The sequence below is a fragment of the Opisthorchis viverrini genome, assembly GCF_000715545.1.
Source record: "Opisthorchis viverrini unplaced genomic scaffold opera_v5_74, whole genome shotgun sequence".
NCBI classification, from domain to species: domain Eukaryota; kingdom Metazoa; phylum Platyhelminthes; class Trematoda; order Opisthorchiida; family Opisthorchiidae; genus Opisthorchis; species Opisthorchis viverrini.
In genome coordinates, this window is record NW_008751731.1 from 1,259,554 (window position 1) to 1,281,628 (window position 22,075).

The 22,075-nt window shown below is 44.7% G+C and overlaps 1 protein-coding gene across 1 annotated transcript in view; it reads right to left on the reverse strand.

Annotated features, from left to right (window-relative positions):
* The window catches only part of T265_04515 (hypothetical protein), a gene marked incomplete at both ends in the record, with an annotated part of 64,960 nt that extends 43,586 nt beyond the window's left edge, over positions 1 to 21,374 (reverse strand). The window contains 12 exons of the mRNA XM_009169270.1: positions 261 to 363; positions 1,858 to 2,142; positions 4,002 to 4,246; positions 4,349 to 4,713; positions 6,806 to 6,936; positions 8,241 to 8,417; positions 11,103 to 11,355; positions 12,425 to 12,610; positions 13,715 to 13,780; positions 14,533 to 14,598; positions 17,868 to 17,972; positions 19,956 to 21,374. Of these exons, the coding sequence (XP_009167534.1) occupies positions 261 to 363; positions 1,858 to 2,142; positions 4,002 to 4,246; positions 4,349 to 4,713; positions 6,806 to 6,936; positions 8,241 to 8,417; positions 11,103 to 11,355; positions 12,425 to 12,610; positions 13,715 to 13,780; positions 14,533 to 14,598; positions 17,868 to 17,972; positions 19,956 to 21,374 (3,401 nt within the window). The remainder of the gene's footprint in view (positions 1 to 260; positions 364 to 1,857; positions 2,143 to 4,001; positions 4,247 to 4,348; positions 4,714 to 6,805; positions 6,937 to 8,240; positions 8,418 to 11,102; positions 11,356 to 12,424; positions 12,611 to 13,714; positions 13,781 to 14,532; positions 14,599 to 17,867; positions 17,973 to 19,955) is intronic.
* Positions 21,375 to 22,075: the final 701 nt, after the last annotated feature.

Genomic DNA, 22,075 nt, shown 5'->3' on the forward strand with positions numbered 1-22,075 from the left:
AGTATGAAAGCCATTACCAGCAAACTCAGCTGCGCTGGTCACTGCCGTCTTCCTGGATGGGGACCCCGATACGGGCCACATCAATGGCTAGAGACATTGGCAGACATGGCCCAGTCGCGCCCTCAATGGCGCTCGTGCATCAAAGTTATTGACTTCAATGCATAGCTCCTTTTCCAACCCCCCTTACTTGACAGCCCACTGACAGTGCTGGATTTATATACCAATTTATCATCTCTCGCCTGCAATGTGCAGCTACTTACCCCCCAATCATCGGTGAACGAAACTTCGGCAGCCACAACCACTGTACGATAAGTACGCGGTTATTGCAGCTGACAGTGATGATGACTACATCTAGTGGAAAGCCTAGGTTCATCCTAGTCAATCACAGAGTTCATGTGTAGAAGGGCCACATTCCTGCGTAGTTGTCGATATCATTGGAAAAATGGTGCGTACCCGCTAGCCACAGTAGATATTACACTAGTACCAATGAATTCGGGTTTGTACACCAACACTGATAAGACAAACAGGTGTTCCGGTATTGACTAAGTCAGCATAACCCACTCACAACAAAACCTAAACTAACAGCAAACTTAAGCCACGCGGACGTTACACAGACAAGAACGATGATTTTCATTCGTGTATCTAAAGCTACAGCTGCGTACTAGTTGGTCCATCATTAGGGCGCTCGTATACATTGAATGGCACAATAAAATTCAAGTTAACGTTTGAAATCACTTTCGTCGTTCTGATTCAAGGGACAGAGCGAAAATTCGTTAGGATTAACGGAGTAGCAGAAACCGGGCTGAGAAAACCTCGAAAGTTTGACAGAGGATGACAACGATGGGGAATTGGATATGCCAAAGGTCAGCCAGCCAAAAGGCAGGTGGAATGATGTCAGGTTTTCTGAAGGCTATGAATACAGCAACATGTGAGATGTCAATCCGCTGGTAGTGTGAGGGGGGTTGGAATTTTCAATGGAAGTTTCAGCAATGTTTGCTGAAAAGCCGAGAAACACTATAGGGCTGTTTCATTCTTATTAGGAATCATCAGCACTGCGCAAAGCAGGAAATCTCGAATCCGCGAGCTTCCTCCCGGTAATCTGAACGTGAACTGTTTGTCGCCCCTCGTCTTCAAACTACCGGTCGGGTGGTCGTGAGTTCAAGACTCCCTGGGGTTTCATGAGACTCGCGATGCCGATGATCCTCAGTACGGATGAAACAGTTGTACAGTGTTTTTCGGCTTTTCAGCATACACTGGCTTCACTTACAGGATGAAATCTCCATTTAAAGATATCAATCTACCCACCATCTGACACTCAAATGACACACCTATGGAATGTTGTGAGAGGTAATAGTCGATAAAATAGTTGTTATCTATTCAGTCTCTTCTGTGAACTAATGTCATACGGCACCTGTGTGCTAATTCGGCTCCATAAAACGATATGGGACTTCTTTGAAGTTAGACCTCGTTATAACGTTACCCAAGATTACCACTGGTTTCCGCGGTAGGTGATGTTATTAAGAGGTTGGACTGCACCAAGTCCTGCAGGAACCGAATGCTGCACTACACCGTGGAAAAAAATTCAAAGTGCGATAAACAGTTCACGGCCAAGCAGCAAACTGGAGTTGAGCTTACTGACTTAGGGCTAATCCTCGTGTGTAAATGTAAATAATTGTGGCGCTCAGGTAAAAACCACCGAAAAGTCCGAAAGTCACCAGAAACAAGCTCACTCAGATCTACATTGTCTAAATTATTTTTGGACTCATAATACCACCCAAGAAGAGCCAAAACTTTCGCCTTTGAGTAGCCGGAGGAGATCTTGGCACTTTTGAAACATGGTAGCATAAAAACACTTACTGGAAAAATTTAAAGCGTCGTTGGGAAACTGACAAGCGAGTCCAACAAGTGGCACATCCTCAGCTGGATGCAGATAGGGGCCATCGTTGAGCGTAAAGCAGGGTCGGCTCGATTGTAGGGAGGGGTCACGTCGAACTATAGGAACGATGATTCCACAATCAGAAAAACGCAAGTAGACAGCCAAGTCTGTTTGCACACTGAGTTGATATACGCAACATGAGGAATTCCAAAAGGTTCGAGCGCGGATGACTCCGGGAAGATCGGCACACAGCTGGACATTATTTACTGAGACGAAAGAGGAAATCGACCGGCAAAGGGGCAACTTTGTTAATGTGGTAAGTTACCAAGAACGAAAGACAAATGTAATATACTAGAGCACAAATTGCAAACCTCCAAAACCCATCTTACTACATTTTACCAGTTCCGCACATGGTAACAGTGAAGGAATTTCGTCAAACTCCGCAGTCGAAAGACTTCATTCAAAATGCACCTTGTCTCATACTGTTTAATTCACAATGAGGTAAACTAAATTGGGAAATGGGATGAAAAGTTCGGACCAGAAAGTGTTCGTGAAAAGTCTTAGTTAAAGTGCCAACACGCGAAGCAAGAGGTACTACTGATGAAATATTCTTGAAAGTGTATATCACTACGGTTTGCCAAAGGTCTAGCAAAGCACATACATTAACATAGACGCAAACACATGAACACAGATGGGTCTATGCTGAAAAGTTTTATATAAGCGACACCAGCAGCATACTTCGATTTCAATACCGAAGTTGATGTTACCCAGATGTCACATGCCAACTTGATCCTCGATTTTGCCGATCACTCCGTCGGAACCCATTTCGTCAAACAATCAGGATGCCGAATTCGATGTGAATGATTTGACTTGGCAAAACGAGCAATTTTACCGGTCAGTCTGTCCAACCAACGGGTTGGGATCTGTATCCGAAGACAACCACTTGCGATACTTTATCGCGGCTGGGAATAAACTGTCTATTGCATGAACAATACTCAACATTTTGGCACATGAACACTGAAACCCGGTAACACTTCTCTACTTTCCTGGATGGAGAGAAATGAGCTTTTCTTCCGCCTGGACTACATACTGTTATGTTTTATCAGCCCCAGGAATGCTGTCATTTCAGTGCCGCTTGAACCAAAAGCCTCATTCAAAAGAGCTACCTCTGAACACTAAAAACTAGCAACATTTTCTGCGGGCTTCTGTGCATTTGAAACTGTCCTACAGTGTTTTCAGTAGTTCATTTCGAAGGATGATTACCGCATGAAACGTTTGCAACACTGCACTGGTTCGACAGCCTAAATGAGTATTTAATCACAAGTTCCCAATCAGTTACGGTATCTGTCTTGTATGCATTGTATGCCATTCAAGGGAAGCATGAGGGTTGGGATATTGTCGAGCTGCCAAAACCCATACAGGGGCAACCGAAAACACAGAGCAGGGTTAGAAACACAGAACTGAAAATAGTAACGGATGCTTGCAGACCTCGGAAAGATTTCACTTTACGTTAGAAGCCGGAAGCTGTAGCTGTGATTACGGCGCAGCACGGACACAAAAAGTACCTTCCAACTTGGACGAACGGGTTGTCTTAAGTTTACGAACACAGGTGGTCTGTCGTAAAGGAAATAGCAAGACTAGGCATTCTGATCCCTTTTCTAGTTCTGCAGATGAGACTCTCATCATTAGAAGAGGTAAGCTAAGTGCACCCACTATGCCCTCAGGTACACAGTTACGTTTCGACAGTATCTGCAAAGTTGAAGGTGATATACCATTTACAAAAATGATGGCTCGTGCCTTCCACAGTCAGTTTATCCGTGCTTTTCCGAGGTTGATAGTAATACCGTATTTCCTACCAGGGATAAACTCGTGATCCTAATCTAATCGTGTTTAGAGCACAGTGACCAATGCTGCCATTGTACTTTCAAACAGCGTGTATCTCGGAAAAGCGGTGGTAAAATCCAAATGTCCTAGTACTATAGAAAAGATGCGCTCATCAATTACGAAAAGTAACGAACTCTGAAAAGCTGCACTCAGATGGTTTTATGGGGGTTCGCTTTCCGGAGGGAACACGACAGTCATGTAGAAAATGAATAATAATTATAAAAGGCGTACACAAACTCACTTGAGTCCGAAGACTTCCTGGTAAATGGAAAGCCCTCACATCTTCCGGCAGAAGCGAAAGTTGGGCAGTCTCGCGCGGTGGATGCTGAGAGGAAACGGGCAAGATTTCCCACCTGGGTGGCAACAGAGGTCGCTAAATAGACCGTGTGAAGAAGCCAGTCGGCAGGTAGACGGATTTCTAGGGAATCACGGGAAACCAATCGCCATTCGAATTCCGGTAAATGGGATAGATCTGGACTATGTGACCTAAAGCGCAGTACAAAGAAGGTCGGTGTCAGACAAATAAAACGACCAAAACTATGAAAAAGGTGACCAGCAAAATATAAAACGAGTGAACCAATCACTTACCACAGTTCCGGACTGTTCAGGGTCCAAGAGTACCAGGTGAGTTTGGACAAAGAGAGTAGTGGAATTTCATTCGAAGGTGAGACAGTGCCTGGCAGGAGATGTAACAAAACTGTGCTCAACCGGATGCATCCTCTCCTGAAGGCATGCATAAAGATTTCAGGCTCACTGCTTGAGATTACGCCTGATGGTTTAGCTTCCGTTGGCCACGATGCTTCGGTCATCAAACAGTCAGTCATCCGACGCAAAATAGTCTCCGAGAAGCGCCAACGTTTCAAGTGATTAAATACTTCCAGAGGGTACAGCGGAGTGATCCGAGACCATGTTATGTTGTCTGATTGAAACCGTAAGTGAGGTGTTTCCGTGAACTAGTGGGCAGGGGATAAAACACAGATGAATAAGATGGCTGGTCGCCCACGCAAGAGAACACTTTGGAAATTATAAAATAACCAGTGGGATTGAGTACATATTTACAAATTACGCTGGACTAATGGAAAACTCAAATGATAAATAATTGAATGTGGGCTTTCTGAGTGTGCGTCAGCAACGTAAATAGCGTCGTCTCAGAGAAGAATGTACTTTAGCAAGACGGACCGGTAGATTGTGTACATATCTTTTAAACACGGTTGAGTATAGTATCACACTTAGACACATGCAACACTGTTTAATTCCAGTACCATCCCATTCTATACAGGACTCCACAAACTGCGAACAAAGTATATCTTGGTGGTCTAGCTAGGGGTGTGTTCGCGCAGGTGAAGAGTCCGCAGTCCAGTTGAGAAGTGAGAAATGTGGGAAGACGAAAACTTCTCGAGAAACCGAGCGGTACCAGGACTCCACAAACTGCGAACAAACTATATCTTGGTGGTCTAGCTAGGCAATAATAAAACGCTGATCTCTGGGGTGTGTTCACGCAGGCGAAGAGTCCGCAGTCCAGTCGAGAAGTGGGAAATATGGGAAGACGAAAACTTCTCGAGAAACCGAGCGGTACTGAGCGCTTGCGGACCAAAATCAGGGGCACATATCAACCGAATCCGGAAGACTATCAGGGAGCACTTGTCAAACACGTTCCATAGATCTTGATGTTCGGAGGTCCGTCTGCTGTGCTTGACACTTGAGCATTCTCTTTTGTGAGTTAACACCTGCATTGCAGTCACTTTTACGAGCGCTCATTTCGGAAATAAGTGTTATTATCGATCCACACTCGTTGTTACCTTCTCCCAGACAGAACCAGACGAAACAAATAAATGGATGACAACCGAGTCGTATTTGCAGCATTCGTAACAAAGTGGGCTCCGGTGGATAGCTGGACAGATGTCGACGGTGTGTAGGCGCGAATGTAGAGAGCTACATTCAACTCCTTGTAAAAAATTGGACGGATGCTGGACAGATGTCGATGGTGTGTGTAGGCGCGAATGTAGAGAGAGCTACATTCAACTCCTTGTAAAAAATTGGACGGACGTAAATGGGTATGGTGTAAGTCGCTAACCGGTCTAAACATGATGCTATAGCAATGTGGGCCGGCACCAGTGGCATGTTTGTCAGCCATCACTTCTTTTAGGTTTCGGCATAAGCGTACGTCTTCCAGTAAGGCACCAGACAAATTATCGTGAGAACTACCCATCAACGCACAGTTGGGGTGACAAACGATAGTCTGGTAGTCCCCACCAAATGTGTCGCTAAAGCTACTGTCACCAGAACGGTATTGCTGGACAAATACAGAGTAATGAGGAGAACGTGGTCGAAAAGGCGCACCTAAAAAGTTCGTCAAAATTTGTTCGACGTGTTCCATTTAGAAGGTGACCAACCTTTTCGGAAAATCCTTCTCGCGCAACGATGTGGGAGTGGAAACATGTCAGACGAGGTTAAATAATGACTCAGCAGCAAACGCAGCCACGTTAGTCATTGTCATCTCCTTCGATGTGGACCCCGATACGGGACAAATCAGTGATTAGAAACACTGTTAGGCATGGACAAATCGCCTGCACAATGGCGCGCATGCATTCAAGCTGTTTCCCTCAGTGCATGACTTCCACCCACGCCCCCGATCTTCCCAATGAAAGTTTACTCATGCCCCTGCATTCAAGCACCAATTACATCAGCCACCGCCTCCAGTGCGTAACTATCTACCCCGAACTCTCCGGATCATTGGCGGACGAAACTAGGGAAGCTACAACCGCTATACAGCAAGTACACGGTTTTTCTAGCTGATGATGGTGATGACCTCATCACTAATATGCACTGTAGGCCCATCCGTTAGGACTGACGATCCTGCTTGTCTTGTACTGGCCTTGGCCGTAACATGTAGTTTGTTGTATGGCAACTAGACATTCGTGTTAAAAACTGACGTTCTGTCGATGGCGATGGGAAAACTTACGGTACGTCGTTTAGAACCGAAAAGCCGAATAAAAACTGATAGGAGTAAAAACCCAAATTCAAGAGGTCTCAATTTGAACTCACATTGTTGTTCCAGTGCTCTGCAAAATAATACACCGTAGGAGAGGCAATCACCACGCGAATAGTTTGGACTGCGATTCCATCGAAGAATTGGGGCAGTTGGGATCTGATGAGGGGTGGATATTCACTTGGGGCTACAAAAAGGGAAGGGCTAGATTAAGAGTGATCAGTGAATGGTCCATCATGGTTCACTACACACATCGTTCGAATATCACATTATTGACATTCATACCTTGTTGCACGTGCGGATCCCTGCTGCATCATGACTTGCTCTCGCTAGCTGTGACCGGATACATCATAAGCAACTGTGTATTAGGCTACTAAATATCGGTCTTAGCTGATAGGTTCATATCGAAAACTGGGGTCATGCGCGAAAATTAATTCGAGTATTGATCTGGATTAAAGTACGATTGTTTGACAAGATTCTCTCGTCGACACCCACGTGAATACTGGTCTGAAGTTTCTGAACACTACATACGAGGCGAAAGTAACGGTAGAGCAGATATAACGGCGAGTTCAAGTGTCTGGCAGTAAACCTAGGCTAGGAACTCTATTCACACAAAGATAAGCCTTCTTGGTTGTATCAAGTGACCACTCGGTGCCAGACCAGTTTGCGATAACAAATGTCACCTCCACTGATTCCGACAGTTGGGTAACTTCATGCCCACTCAATGAGCAGAGTCACTCAAGTATGACACATACCACTCGTACCCCGAAATAGCGACCTTTTGGGACTGTAATTGGGGAACGGAGGCACACCGCTTTTGCTAATGTGCACCATAGAAAACGATCACCACGAAACAGTCTGAAGTACCGGCTGCCGACTCACGTGGTTTTCACTTTTTTTCCTGTCTATAAACTTGAGTAATCGGACAAGATCGCAATTATCATGATTTCCGGGGTGCACGGAAATGGTTCATCAGAAGGTTGCGACAGCTGAGCGATTCGATTTGACCTAATGAACAGAATCGGAAAGGAAATTATCCCTTACAAATTCTTCAACATCCGACAGATGCACTCACATAGAGCGTGGAACGTGTCCATGTGTATTGTTTAAGATACTGCATAGGATTAGTTCTGTTCATATATCAACAATGAAAGCCAGTTAGGAGGCTCTTTCTGGGAAAGCCTATTTAAACCTATTGTCACGAGCTACTGTTGACACCATGGCCCTTAACTTGAGCTCAACGGAAGAAGCTTTTTATCAGAAACTGTATGGCTCGTCCTATCCAATAAAGTATGCAGATTTATGTAGTCAGTTATCATGATCCAACTTTAGTAACGCAATCGGATGCAGTGTCCTTGAGATGAGACACGCAAGTTTTTTTTAATCGATAAGATTAACTGACATACCTGGACTGTTCATTTTTAGACAGCACGGGTATCGGGGATGTCGTTTCACCGTTTTGATAAATGCTTCGAATCGATGGAGAATTACCTGGACTGCTCATTTTTAGACAGCATGGGTATCGGGGATGTCGTTTCACCGATTTGATAAATGCTTCGAATCGATGGAGAATAGTGGGGGAAAGGTATACCAACGATTGATTTGACAGAACCCTCAGGTGGACTCGCTCAGTAACTCCATCCGTTTGTCCCGAACGTATTCGTGGAACTAAAGGAGAAGGAAGTATGAGTAGATCATTTCAGGAAAATTGTGACCAGCGAGTTTGTCCACAGGCGAGCATCTCTCTTTCGCCCTATGGAGTGTCACCAGTGACTCTATCGCCAGGTTGCTGGTGACAAACAACTGTCCTCACTAACCTCTGATGGGCTTAAAGGGACAGTCAACCTGAAGAATGCGTGTGCATGATAAAAGATTGATCAATATGAGACCGATTTAGCCGAGCATACAACCGTGCAGATGCTAATCATAACTGCCTTTATCGCATGTGGCCGACCACTCCAGTAATTTGCCGGCATCCAATAGATTGCCTAGACAAGTATCAGAAAATCACCGACATTCAGACAAACAGATAGGCCCCTAATAAAGTACCCCAACCGAACAACCAGTTGGAATTACGAAGCATGCGTAATCAATTCAGGTTTACATCGAATAACATGCGAAGTAATACATAAACATTTGCATTTTCGGTTGCATTCGACCGTGTGTACCACAATGCTAGTTGGATCGATCGATCAATCGATCTTGGAGGTGATACACACACTGTCAGTTATCGAGAGCGGGGTGAGTAGATTTTCAAGACCCGTGCATAGATAGGTTTTACTGAGATAAAACAAGGCAACTGTACTGGAAAATCTCATATGAAGTGAACGGGTTCAACCTATTTGTACTGACTTGGTCATACAAGGTGAATCAGATAGCAAAGAGTGGCTAAATAAAGTAGGGTTTTCAGAATCTGGTAAGACATGTACCAGCTGACATGCTGCAAGGGATAACTACAGTGCTAGCTGCGCAGGGCCTACAAATCTTCACCGTAACTATAAGGAAGAAAAAGGTGTGAGCATAGTACTGGACAGTCAGTAAAACTTTGAAAGGGAAAACCTTAAAAAAAGTCCGGTATCATAAATTTTGTCACTAAGTGCGAAACCTGTCTTGGGAAAATCGATGAGCTTGTCACCTTTGTGCAGAAATTCACTAAAAGGGTTCGGTAACGCTCTTGCGCAGTTGCAGACAGAACAACCTTCTTCTTGAGAAATTTTCGCTTGAACGACCTGACCGGGACTCCACAGTTATGAAGACAAAGTGGTGTACTAAACTAAGTGGACCTCCATTGGCGATCGAAACGGCTTTTTCGAAGTACATAACCGTATGCACACCAAAATTCCTCGAGCACTACAGGCCGGGACTGTAAACGCGCAGACCTTGAGAATTTTAGCAATGCCTCCTCGGAATATCAAAATTCTGTGGAAGCCTTGTCGCTTCCATAAGTCTGTGGCAAACTCGAATGGACTCATAAAGACTTTCCCAGAGGAATCGGTCTGCCTACAACTACTGACTCTCCAACGCGAAATCATGTCAATCTCGACTTCAGCGCACTCGACGTGAGCCAATCTTGACGACGCCTCACCGTAACATGATCAAAGTTCCCCCAAGGGTGTACTGGACAGACAATCGAGGCTAAAGAATTCATAGTCTCTGATGCTTGGGACCTAATTACATATTGCGTTATAGGTTCGATTTGGGCTATGCCGTAAAAACACTAGTTACCCACCCAGACGTTTAACTTCACCTGAGCTTACAAAATACCATCGCCACGACAAAAGAGTATACATATGTGGGGACTAGGTAACGACAAAGCACTATTCTATCTTTATTTAAAGCGCGAATGCCTCATACACAAAAATCCTGAAGGCGACAAAAGCACGAAAAACTCTCACCGGGGTTAGCGACCAGCTAAAGCACTTGTTTGTTGCTAAACCATTTATCAACGATGCTCCTTAACGTAAACAAGAGTGAACCAACCAATTCGATGTTGGGTCGTCCTCTGGTTATCCTGCATTAATCACGTGGGACACGTATTCCTAAAAACCCGACGACTGGATCTGTTATCAGACAATTGACCATTCTATACACTTCTCTTTCCAAAATCAAAATTTTCACACTCGTCACTACCAATCCGTAACACTATAGTGCTTACCAACCGTTTGTGTACAACGTGGAAAGTTGACTTTATTACCACCAGACGTTTTATTCGAATCCTTTACTCATCCGGCAGTACTTCACCCAGTTTCATAATTGGAAACCTGGAAGATCGGCACGCCACAACTTTCTCAGATCTCGACATGATTCTTCTCACCCCCGACACCGAGTTACGAGACAGTCTTCTCAAAATTCTCAAAATTACTACTCTTTCATAGGCATCCAACCCAATCCCAATTTCGTAATTTTGTACATGCATTCGCAAGTAATCGTATCTTTAAGAAATCCGTTACACGGCTTATCTGGATGAACAAAGAAGACCTCGTATCTTACCGTCTTATCCGTGTGACAAAAAGTTTTGTGTAGGCTATGTATACAGATTCCAAAAGCTTAGGACTTTGCGGTGCAGTGGATAGACGTTTTTGTTGTGATTAGTTTCACAAGAAACAATGTGAGAACGAAGAATACCACTTTGCGAACTGGAACCATAACGAGGATGTATTCAAATCCCAGTAGGCAAGTGTGGTGACACTGACTGTAACATGTGTGATGCAGGTCCCACACTGAGAATTCATCAATAATGATTATGGGAGGCATCCTTGCATACAAGAAAGGTCAATATGATAGTGAGTATAGAGCACGCAGCAGAAGACGTGGTCTGCTATTGGACGCAATTTACTGAGCAGAAAAACTCACGCTGATTCAATCGAATGTCGGGGTTTTCGGAGTCCATCGACGTGATTAGATCGAACCAGAGAGCCGGATATTCTTGACACACGAAGGAATCGTGGAATCTGGACAGATACGTCTCCACGGATAACGGAGGTAGAGACATAGGATCCTCATCGAAAGACGTGGGTGAGTGAAGAACAGAATGAAACACACGACGCAAGTGCACCGGATCCGCCTGCGCATCCATCGGATCGCCGAGCTCAAGGAAAGTTTGGTGCTATATGAGTGGTTAGCATGGGAGGATAATTAATAAGGAGAATGGGGATGTATGTTTCAAGTATATAACTGCAGTTGGCTGTGCAGTGCGACTGAGTAGAATGACCGGATTTGGAAGAAGTGTGTGCTTAAGGCACGTGCTTAAAGTAAACCAAGCTCCTTGGCTTTCAAAGTCAAACTATTTTGGTAACGTGAAGATGCTTCTGTCAAATCGGACCATCCAGCAGCATCGTTTGGTTGCACCACCGACTGCAGTTAGACACTGCTGAAAGACTGGTCCGAACAGATTAGCGATTGCTTTGTGGTGGCAAGGAAAAAATGATACTCAGGAGTTATTGGATAGGGGGATATCGACATTGGGAACTTATTTGCATTTTCCAATTAGAGGACTGAGGACATGCGAATAGCCAAGCAATGAAGATCTGAAAAAGACGAGGCTCGGAATTATCGATGTGTGGTTAGAACAATCAAGGCACACTGGCTAAGTCCTACAAGGGAACCAGCTCAGGAATCCACATACCCTAGCTCGGTTCGTGTCAATCCTAAGAGTACCAGTTACTTAAAATTCAACAACTCAGGTGATCACGTTTTGGTCTTTCACTGCAGTGATTTGCTTTCCTTGGGGAATGACCACTGATTGAAAGGTGCTACTGGGCGGGACAAAGCACGCAGTGTCACAAGGACTGTAACCTTAAAGTACAATCCTGGCAAGAAAAATTTGCAGCACGACTTCCGGCCAAGTAAAGTAAACTACCAGACACTGATTCGAACTCTCGTACAAGGACCTAGCCTAGCTAGGTATGTACAACTTGTTAACCACCACGTGTAACAGCTCAACATTTTCGCATAGTGGATGACTGGAAATTCCATTATGATACATGAGCAGTGAGTTCGGTAAGGGGAACTTTTGTCAGGATGCAGCTGGTTGGCTGGTAGCAATCTGTGTTGAAATACAGTACAGCCAAAACCTATGCTGTATGTGAACAGATAAACCGTTTCGAAGATTCTCGCGCCACCTAGCAACACGGGAAACGAAACAAATGAATAAAAGAGGAAGACTTAACACTGACCGAGTGCTCCACGGATGCCTTTGGAGAAGGACTATTTGAGTCATGATCTTCAGGAACAAAGGTTTTTGCCAGATCCAGGTAGCCACACGGACAGCTTGGACCGATTGGGAATGCCGAGATGTGCTTAGCACCAAGTTGAACGGAAGTGAAATGGGCACCGAGCGAAGTAGCTTGGAGTGCTAAGCCCTGAAAGAGTATGGAAGATTCAAATAGTAATAATATAAACAGAGCTCAAGAGGGGCGGGGCAAAATAAAGGCATTAAGACCTGAACCGTATTTAAAGAAACGACAAATAACTGCCCTAGTCACACATCCCATTTCGATAGCGTCTCCGAACTAGTACGTACCTCGTACGTCCCAGTTTCCGAACAAGTAAAAACAGTGAACCGTCGGTATGAAGTCGATGATATTAGTGGTACACAAGCTACCATGGGTGCACAGCTGCTCGGCTAACATCACGCAACTGCTGGTGGCTGAAACAACTACTGTATACACAGCACGGCGACGACGATGAACACTCTTTGGACCTTTTCAACTTGGATACATCTACTAAGGCAGTAACCTCGTTTCAGCTGGAAGTAAGCCCACCACCCAGCAACAAACAGACCCAGAACTGAAAAAGCTACTACTAGTTCTGAAGATGGCTGTTTTACCCACTCCATCTTTGTCTGGGGTGCATAACCAAAAGACTTTCCATCGCTGATTCCGCTTAGTTTAAGAAAAGTGAACCGTGTAATTACGTACAGTGCTTTATGTTGCCACAACTAGTGCAAGATACAGGAGCACCGAAAACCTTTAGAAAAAAATAGAAGAGTCGACGAATGATTAAGAACAAAAGGTCAGATACATCGATGGCTGCGTGAAGTCGCCATGTAGCTGAATACCTTCTATCATTAATCTGGTGAATCTTTGATACCCCAACCCCACAGGCGGTATGCACCAGGGTAGCCAAAGTTCACTGTTGTTTTACTTGTACCGTCTCCAGGTCATGCGTTACCCACCCTGTGGTATCTTCCAGTCGAAAACTGCTTCAACAAACAGGACATGGGGAAGCCATCGAGCACCTGACATGCGGAGCGCATGGGCGAGATATCTTCGGTTGTGCAGCTTAATCAACTTGTTGATTGGACAAACAGCTGGTTTGTTGACAAAACCATTAATCGTACTTCGGCACTGCTTATTCGATGTTCAGATAATACACGGGTAGTACTCCGAAAGCTCCGATGATCTTCTCTTGTCTTCAATGCAAAGCGGTCACGGTTTACAGCCGTAAAGCAAAACTAGACGCACAGAAGCGTTATGGACCATGACTTTCACCGAAAGACTAGCATCACGTCGAGCCCAGAAGTGCTTAATCTGAAGAAAAGCAGAACGGGCTCTCGCGATTCTAATATTCATTTAGTTGGTAGTGTTGCCGTCCGACGTGGTGCAACTACCCAGGTAGATAAATCTACCCATCATCTTTAATGGTTCTGATGCCATGACCAGCTTTGGTGGTACACTGCCCAGTCTCGTAATAGCACTTGCAGCTTGAAGGTGCACAGCTCATACCATGACAACGCTACTGAAATTAGTTAGTATAATTTGTATGCGGCTAGGATCTGTACCAAGCTTTAGAAAAAAATAGAAGGGTCGACGAATGATTAAGAACAAAAGGTCAGACACATCGATGGCTGCGTGAAGCCGCCATGTAGCTGAATACCTTCTATCATTAATCTGGTGAATCTTTGATACCCCAACCCCACAGGCGGTATGCACCAGGGTAGCCAAAGTTCACTGTTGTTTTACTTGTACCGTCTCCAGGTCATGCGTTACCCACCCTGTGGTATCTTCCAGTCGAAAACTGCTTCAACAAACAGGACATGGGGAAGCCATCGAGCACCTGACATGCGGAGCGCATGGGCGAGATATCTTCGGTTGTGCAGCTTAATCAACTTGTTGATTGGACAAACAGCTGGTTTGTTGACAAAACCATTAATCGTACTTCGGCACTGCTTATTCGATGTTCAGATAATACACGGGTAGTACTCCGAAAGCTCCGATGATCTTCTCTTGTCTTCAATGCAAAGCGGTCACGGTTTACAGCCGTAAAGCAAAACTAGACGCACAGAAGCGTTATGGACCATGACTTTCACCGAAAGACTAGCATCACGTCGAGCCCAGAAGTGCTTAATCTGAAGAAAAGCAGAACGGGCTCTCGCGATTCTAATATTCATTTAGTTGGTAGTGTTGCCGTCCGACGTGGTGCAACTACCCAGGTAGATAAATCTACCCATCATCTTTAATGGTTCTGATGCCATGACCAGCTTTGGTGGTACACTGCCCAGTCTCGTAATAGCACTTGCAGCTTGAAGGTGCACAGCTCATACCATGACAACGCTACTGAAATTAGTTAGTATAATTTGTATGCGGCTAGGATCTGTACCAAGTAACGCAACGTCGCCACATACCTAATATTTAAGGTCTTTCCCGAAGAGAAGCCTCACACCAGAGTTAGAAGACAGCACACGCCCCCTAGACCACTGACTTGATTATGAAATCAGAGAGGAAAAATTAAAAGACCAGTCCTAACGTATACCAATTGCGATGATGAACATAGGAGAGTACTTCCCGTGGACCATCACGCACCCTTGTGATGTTGGAATATAAGGGTTGGGAAACTGCGACGAAAATTTTCGGCTTATTTTTGAAGGAGAGACATCGCCTCAAGAAAAGGACTAGGTGGAACAGAGCAATTAGATTTAAGAAGACAACAATTGTGGGCTTCTACAGGTGTGGCAGTGTTCTGAGCGGACAGACTCCAGCTCAGTTTTCACAACTCTCCTCAGTCCCCCCTTTTTTTTGAAGGATAGAACCATGTCAGATATCTTATGCTGTTTTGGCACTTCATTCGTCTTCCAAACGCTCTGTTTGAGTTTTGCCACACTGAACTAGTCCTTCTCTACTATCCTTAAACAAGACCGGGGAAATACTCAGAACCGAATGCTCTATTTCCCCTCAACAGCACGATTTCGTTTTTTATTTCACTTTCCGTTATGATAGAACAGTTCATGTTCGTTTGTGAACTTGGTGATGGATTGTACGTCAGGCTGAGCATTTCATGCAGGTGAAATGTTACTCGAAGTGTCTTACTCACCGAAAAAGGGGGTGAGACTTGGGATGGACTTTGGAACCATCTCCCCTGTAATGACTTCACCGACGGGCAACTTTCCTGGCCCGATGTTGCGGGTAAGTTGGGACAGAGTTCAACTATTTTCAGTCACCACCGGCATTTCAATTTATTGGGTTTTCCTTGGTCATCACTTCGCCAGGTCAGTCTTGAGGCTGTGGGCCAGGCCTCATCTCAGGGATTTTCGCACTCGCATTGTTGTGGAACGATCTTCCTGGCCTCGATAGAAGATATGATTCGTTGTGAAATCATAGTCAAACTGAGCCGTGGCGCTTTTTGCAGACGCATAGAATTGAGCGTTGAAATCATGTCTCGGGTTTAAAAACGGTGTTCATTTGACGGACTATTTTGTTTCGTAATCTAGATAGCTGCTGCTGATGATTCACCGTATGTTGCAGTCACTGAACATCATAGAGGTGAATGGTCTCCCTATCTGTCGGGAAACGAGATGCAACAAGGGCGTGAATTTGGACACGACTCGACTCCATACATAGGTTTCAAAAGGCTCAACAGTCTTGAATGCAAGATCTCCATCTCCAGCTGATTTCTATGTAGTCTATCGAGTGCTCGATTGTTTACGCTTTGAAAGATGCCAGGTAACGGGACGCTTACGTTTACGCTCAGTATTTGCAATAAAGACAAATGGATGGTGATCAACAGACAACTGTCGCACTCAACTTGGTACCCAGACCAGTGGTATGACAGTGAGATGTCCCTGGATAACCTGAAACCTGGAGAGTGAACCGCAAACGAAATGAGCTGTCTTGAACCGTGTTCAGATGTATTGCCGCGTTTTGGAGATAACAGCAATTTTTGAAGAGAAAAGGCTGTGGGCGTGAGAAGCCCGTTGATCCGTTTGGTAAAGGGCACAGTAACTAAATGCTGCTACTTTTAACACATTCCTTGGTGTTAGCAGTGTCTTTGGGTTTTACTTTTCTGAACAGAGAGATAAGAATCAACACTCAATTTATAGCAATACAAATATCCAGGGTTGTTTTGGCATGGGTAGTAATAAAAACTGGACCAAACAAATTAGGGAAATTAGCCATTGCTTATAAGCTGCGCGGCAGACGTTGCTTCTCGATTGACAGCAGAAGAAGGGGGTTTGTTCGGGGTACCCTTCTCGAGCCCTTGACTCACAAAGTAGAGAGAGTAAAGTCTTGTTTCGGGGTTCTGTCCACAGTCTATGGCAAAACATTTCGACCTACTTTGCTGTGGAAGGCTTGCCTAGCCCGACAGCAAAGGCGGGAACGTCTAACTGTCAGGAGTCTGGGTTTAAAAGCAATTCAACCGTATTGAACAGTGCGCCGGCAGTCAAAGTCAACTGTTGGGCGATCTGAGCGTGCATTTTCTACGCCTGACCGTTTCTAACCCGTTCTTCTTCTGAAGAAGGCAGCATCGTCACATCCACAAATATGAGCGTACTAGTCGTTTGAAGGGAACCCTTGACAACCTTCACACTCCAATTGGAAGCGGCGCTGCTTCCAGACCGCCTTGTCCAAGAGCTAACTGCAGCAGCCAGAAAAACAGCAACCAGTACTTCCAGTAATCGCAGCAAGACGTGGCCCCAACAGTTTCATCCGAAAGATGGTTTGAATATGGGCGGTCATAAAACCGCATGCACCGATCGCCTAACGTATGACTGACACCACCAAACGGAATACAATAGGCTGGGTCTCCAATAAAAGCAATTCGGTTACGAAATACGGACAACTTAATAAGAGCCCACATATTCTAAATTTTACTATTAAGGTATAGGGTGAACTGATGCAACGGTTTAAGGCATCAGCAGCTGAATAAAACCGCAGCAAACGGAAATCTTCACGCCGTACGGTTTTCTGATCCAACTAAGAGCAATAGAGCTCAATGCGGTAAACGGTGTTTGTTTGCCTTACCAGCACACGCCTAAACGGTTTAATTCTGAAGCTGACAAAAAGTAGTCCCATCGATATTTGCCAAAATTACTTCAGTCAGAAAAAAGAAGGACATCATCAATTTGGCCGGTGGTAAGAAGAAGCATGCTATTGTAGAGTACGGCTTAAGGATGAACGTCAGTGAAACGATTTGCGAAAAAAATAAGTAACAAAAAAGTGGTCACGCCTCAAGTTCCAAAAACAAACAACCTGACCAAGCCAGTGGGGACAGTCTGGAATCCCGAAAGCAAATAAAACGGATTGATGAATAGATAGTCAAGAAAAGTACCACTGTGAAGGCATGCAACGCCTACAGGTGAATAGCAAAGCAATAGTATTGAAAACATGCACAATCACTCACGCGGACTGTCACCTCCAAACCAGATTGAGAGAAACATCTGGAGAATTTGGAACTGGAGGCATTCAAGCGTGCGAGTGACTTATCCATCAATTGATCGTTTGGCAACTACAGCAATGGGAAAATATGTGAAAATGGATTGAGGAATATGTAGCACTCTATAAACCAAGCAGCGCTAGCTGAAGTAAATCAAGCACAAGGGTGACTGGTGGGGCCGTTGTACGGATTACTATGTTTAAATGATGCAAAGCACAAAGCAGTCCATTGAAAGTTTACCCTGAGCACAAAATGAAACCCGAATCCCTACAAACCATGTAATGTCGAATGAGAAAGATCGCGAGTGTTGCAGAAATTGACCTGATCCAGCCCCTTCTTGAGGCGCACCAAAAACTGCTCCTAGCAAAAACCATGTAAGGCTGCTTATTTCTTTTTTTTTAGTTGTGCCTTCAATACGGCGTGGGACGAAACTAGACTGATAGGCTTTGGCTTGGGCTAAAATGAAGGATAAAAACAATCGGCTTCCGATGAAATTCAGCGATGACAGTCGTACTAAGAGGGCATAAAATCTCCCTACTTTGGAGTCAACGCTGTGTGTGGAGGAATCACACATCAGAGGTTCCGAAAAAAACATGTACAAACTGAACGAACATATACCAGATACAGATGGGTTATGAACTTAAATCTCAACAGAGCTCACAGAACAGAACCCTGTATACCATTTCCGAATCGTCCCTGCTATTCCAAGAGAGCGGACTACAAGAAAGTGAACTTATTTAAACCAAGGAAGTCATGTGGATCACGATAATAAAACCGCTGACAAAGACAACGTTCAAATTCTCGTGGGTCCTGTCAGACACACGGGCTCTAAAAGCCTTCAGACATCAATGCGGGATCGACTGTTGGAGTGTCTATCGATTTCCGATGACTGAGCGTCATTTGACGGCCAAAATCCAATATCAGGAGGGAAGCATTTGTACTCTGAAAGTGACTGGTGGTGACACTACTCGGCAGCCTTCCCTTTACCGAAAATTGATGTTCCATCTAGTGGCGAAGATTCCCGCTTTCAATGCCCTCATGAATGAACGCAGTGGTGTCTTGAATAGAGAGCTATTATGGATCATGTTGGAAAACATAAGTGACGAGAGGCGGCCATGCGAGGCAATTGCCGAGACAAACGCAGAATGTGCAAAATCACGAAAATGCACCTGCAGATGAACCATACTGCAGCAATAAGGTCTCTTTTGACATTGGTCTTAAGTCGAAAGGATTTCATTGCTCCAAAGTTGCGGAAGCATATTGCAAATTTGGTGATGTTTGCTAAATGTGCATTGGCTTTTATTAGTAAGTAACGCTGATTAACATGGCCCCAGTAAAAAGGTTCTTTCTGGAGAATGCGACTGGCTAGCGATCGAAGTCCAGTTGATCGTACAAAACAGCCATCTATTTCAAAACAACTGCGATGGGAATGCGCTTCTAGTGAGTTGGAAGCAGAACATGTAGCATGGTGTGAAAATCAATGCTCCCAATGTTTAAATTGGCCAGTAAACATCATGCGGCAAAATCGAACAACGTTTACACTAGTGCGTCCGTATAAGATCGCGCCATTTTACACAAGAATGTGAAGCTTCTACTTTTATCGAGACATGCAAATACGGTATTGGATTCATACAGATCAATCATAGTACACCAAGGACATAAGTGGCCAAATGATTCCCCGAAGAAATGGTAAGACAGTGGTGAATGACAGTACAAAACGATCACGACTGAGGGAAGATGACTTACAAGCAGACGAACGATCAACTGATCTGTAAATACTCCGACAACAAATAAGGGTTGGTTATCATCATTGCGCCTCAGATGCCGAATCCTATGACGGACACGGCGTAAAGAAATGCTCGGCTCATTGGTCGCCATTTTGCACAAGAATGTGAAGCTTCTACTTTTATCGAGACATGCAAATACGGTATTGGATTCATACAGATCAATCATAGTACACCAAGGACATAAGTGGCCAAATGATTCCCCGAAGAAATGGTAAGACAGTGGTGAATGACAGTACAAAACGATCACGACTGAGGGAAGATGACTTACAAGCAGACGAACGATCAACTGATCTGTAAATACTCCGACAACAAATAAGGGTTGGTTATCATCATTGCGCCTCAGATGCCGAATCCTATGACGGACACGGCGTAAAGAAATGCTCGGCTCATTGGTCCCTGGATTAACCGGAAGCCGAAGGTCACTGGCACTGCTGTGCTTCGTTACGACAGGTGGAACAGAGCTTTCAACTAAGTCAGGTAGATCAGCTGATGAGAAGGAGTTGGGGAAATGCAGAGTCTCAAATGTGCTATCCATATGCTGTTTAGCATCTTCATACACGAGGTGGATCAGATCAACACAGGTTGGACGCGTGCCTCCAGATTGTTGGATGTCATCATCATCATCACCATCTGAATTGCTTAATTCCGTATTTGGTGGCAAAATATTAGGCACCAACGACCACATCCACGAAGCCCAGGATTGCTGGTTTCCTTGGTCTGCTGGACTCATATCACTGGGGTTATCTGTAATTTCAGGAACATCCTTTGTCGTTTTTTCCGCATCACCTTCGGTCAGGTGACCCATGTTCACAGGGGCCAACTTCGACCAATCCACGTTCTCAGTGTGTACAGCAGCAAACACTTCCAAAAGACGGACTAAAGCATGCACCTGATGAGGGCTCAGTCTCACCTCCAAAGTTTGCGCGTGTACATCCATCGTGGTTATTGTAGCCAGAGAAGCCTTGAAAAAATCTAGGCCTGGAGGATATACCAATTCGATAAGACAAGATAGGCTGAACCGGTATACCAATGGCTGTTCGTAAGTCTCCACATAACCAGTGGGCCCACAGTGGTCTAAGCATATGGTGACATCTGAGACTTGAAGTTTTCTACGCACGAAGGTGCTGCTATCAGAAGGAGTTGACTGAAATGTAATTTTCCATTCGTGTGTGGTGGGATAAAAGTCCAGCAGATTACAGCTCAATGACAACACGATATCATCCAGAAGGAACTTGATACTTAGGTTGTACACAACAATCCGTATATTCGCCAAAAGGCGATGAAGATAGGATTGTAGATAACCAGGGGCGATATTCTGGTCTGGATTGTATTCGGATGATGGCGGCTCGGTGCTCGAGAGGACAGGAGCCTTCGTAAGTCCACATGATTGTGGCTTTTTCAGGGTCAGGACACACTCCACGGTATGCAAGGAGATCACAATATTTTCCGAGTTAAGCTTTGTCCATGGAACATGAATTCGCAGTTCACGGACGCGACCTAAACGTAACCCGACTGGTATGGGAAACAAGTTCTCCACTGATTCGCAACGTAGTTCAAGCTCATTTAGGATTACATCACCCTCCCATATGGACATGGCAACCTGATCATCTCGTAATTTGACATAGGTGTTCAGATAGCTCATAATCAGCTTCCCAACATACGTCTCCAATTTGAAAAAGCGTTGCATTTTGGAAAACAACGGACGGAGTGTTTGGTTACCTGAAAGCAAAAATATTTTAACTGCAAGATAGCTCGTCAGTTCCAACACCGTAGAAAAAAAGTTTCAATAGCACTACGATAGCACCAAGTTAGGTCACCGATCGGAGTACCGTTTAGGGAAACAACGGATTACCGATATTATACAACGCACAGTGTGTGCATGACAGAAAAAGGTGAGACAACCAGGTAAAAATCGATAGGACAAAGTTTTACCGGTACCCAAATAGATTGTGATGTGTCTTGCCCGATGGGAGTTCACCACCCCTCAGGACACCAGATAATACTTTGTCTTACGGGAGCATTTGCAATAAAACGTTCCAGAAGTTCCATCTGATGAAGGACAATAGTGGATAAAGCCTATGAGTAACCAGGGGTGTAGAGCAAGTCAGAATGAAAGGGCAGAGTATGGGTGAGAAAGTATCGTGCAGACTTGGAAGAAGTGGTGGGCCACGAAGACACAGACGTCAAAAAAGCAACCACGATGAGAATCAAAAGTATTTAAGACATGTCCTCATGATAAGTAAGTTCGGATAAGAGCGGTGATGGTCGGCAAAACAAGGTGAACTGAAAGGCAGAATGCAGTGCCGGTTATTTCAATGTACTCGCTAGAGATAATAGTGCAGTTGGAGACCGTCAAGTCCCTAAATTATGGAGCCATTTGACTGTCCA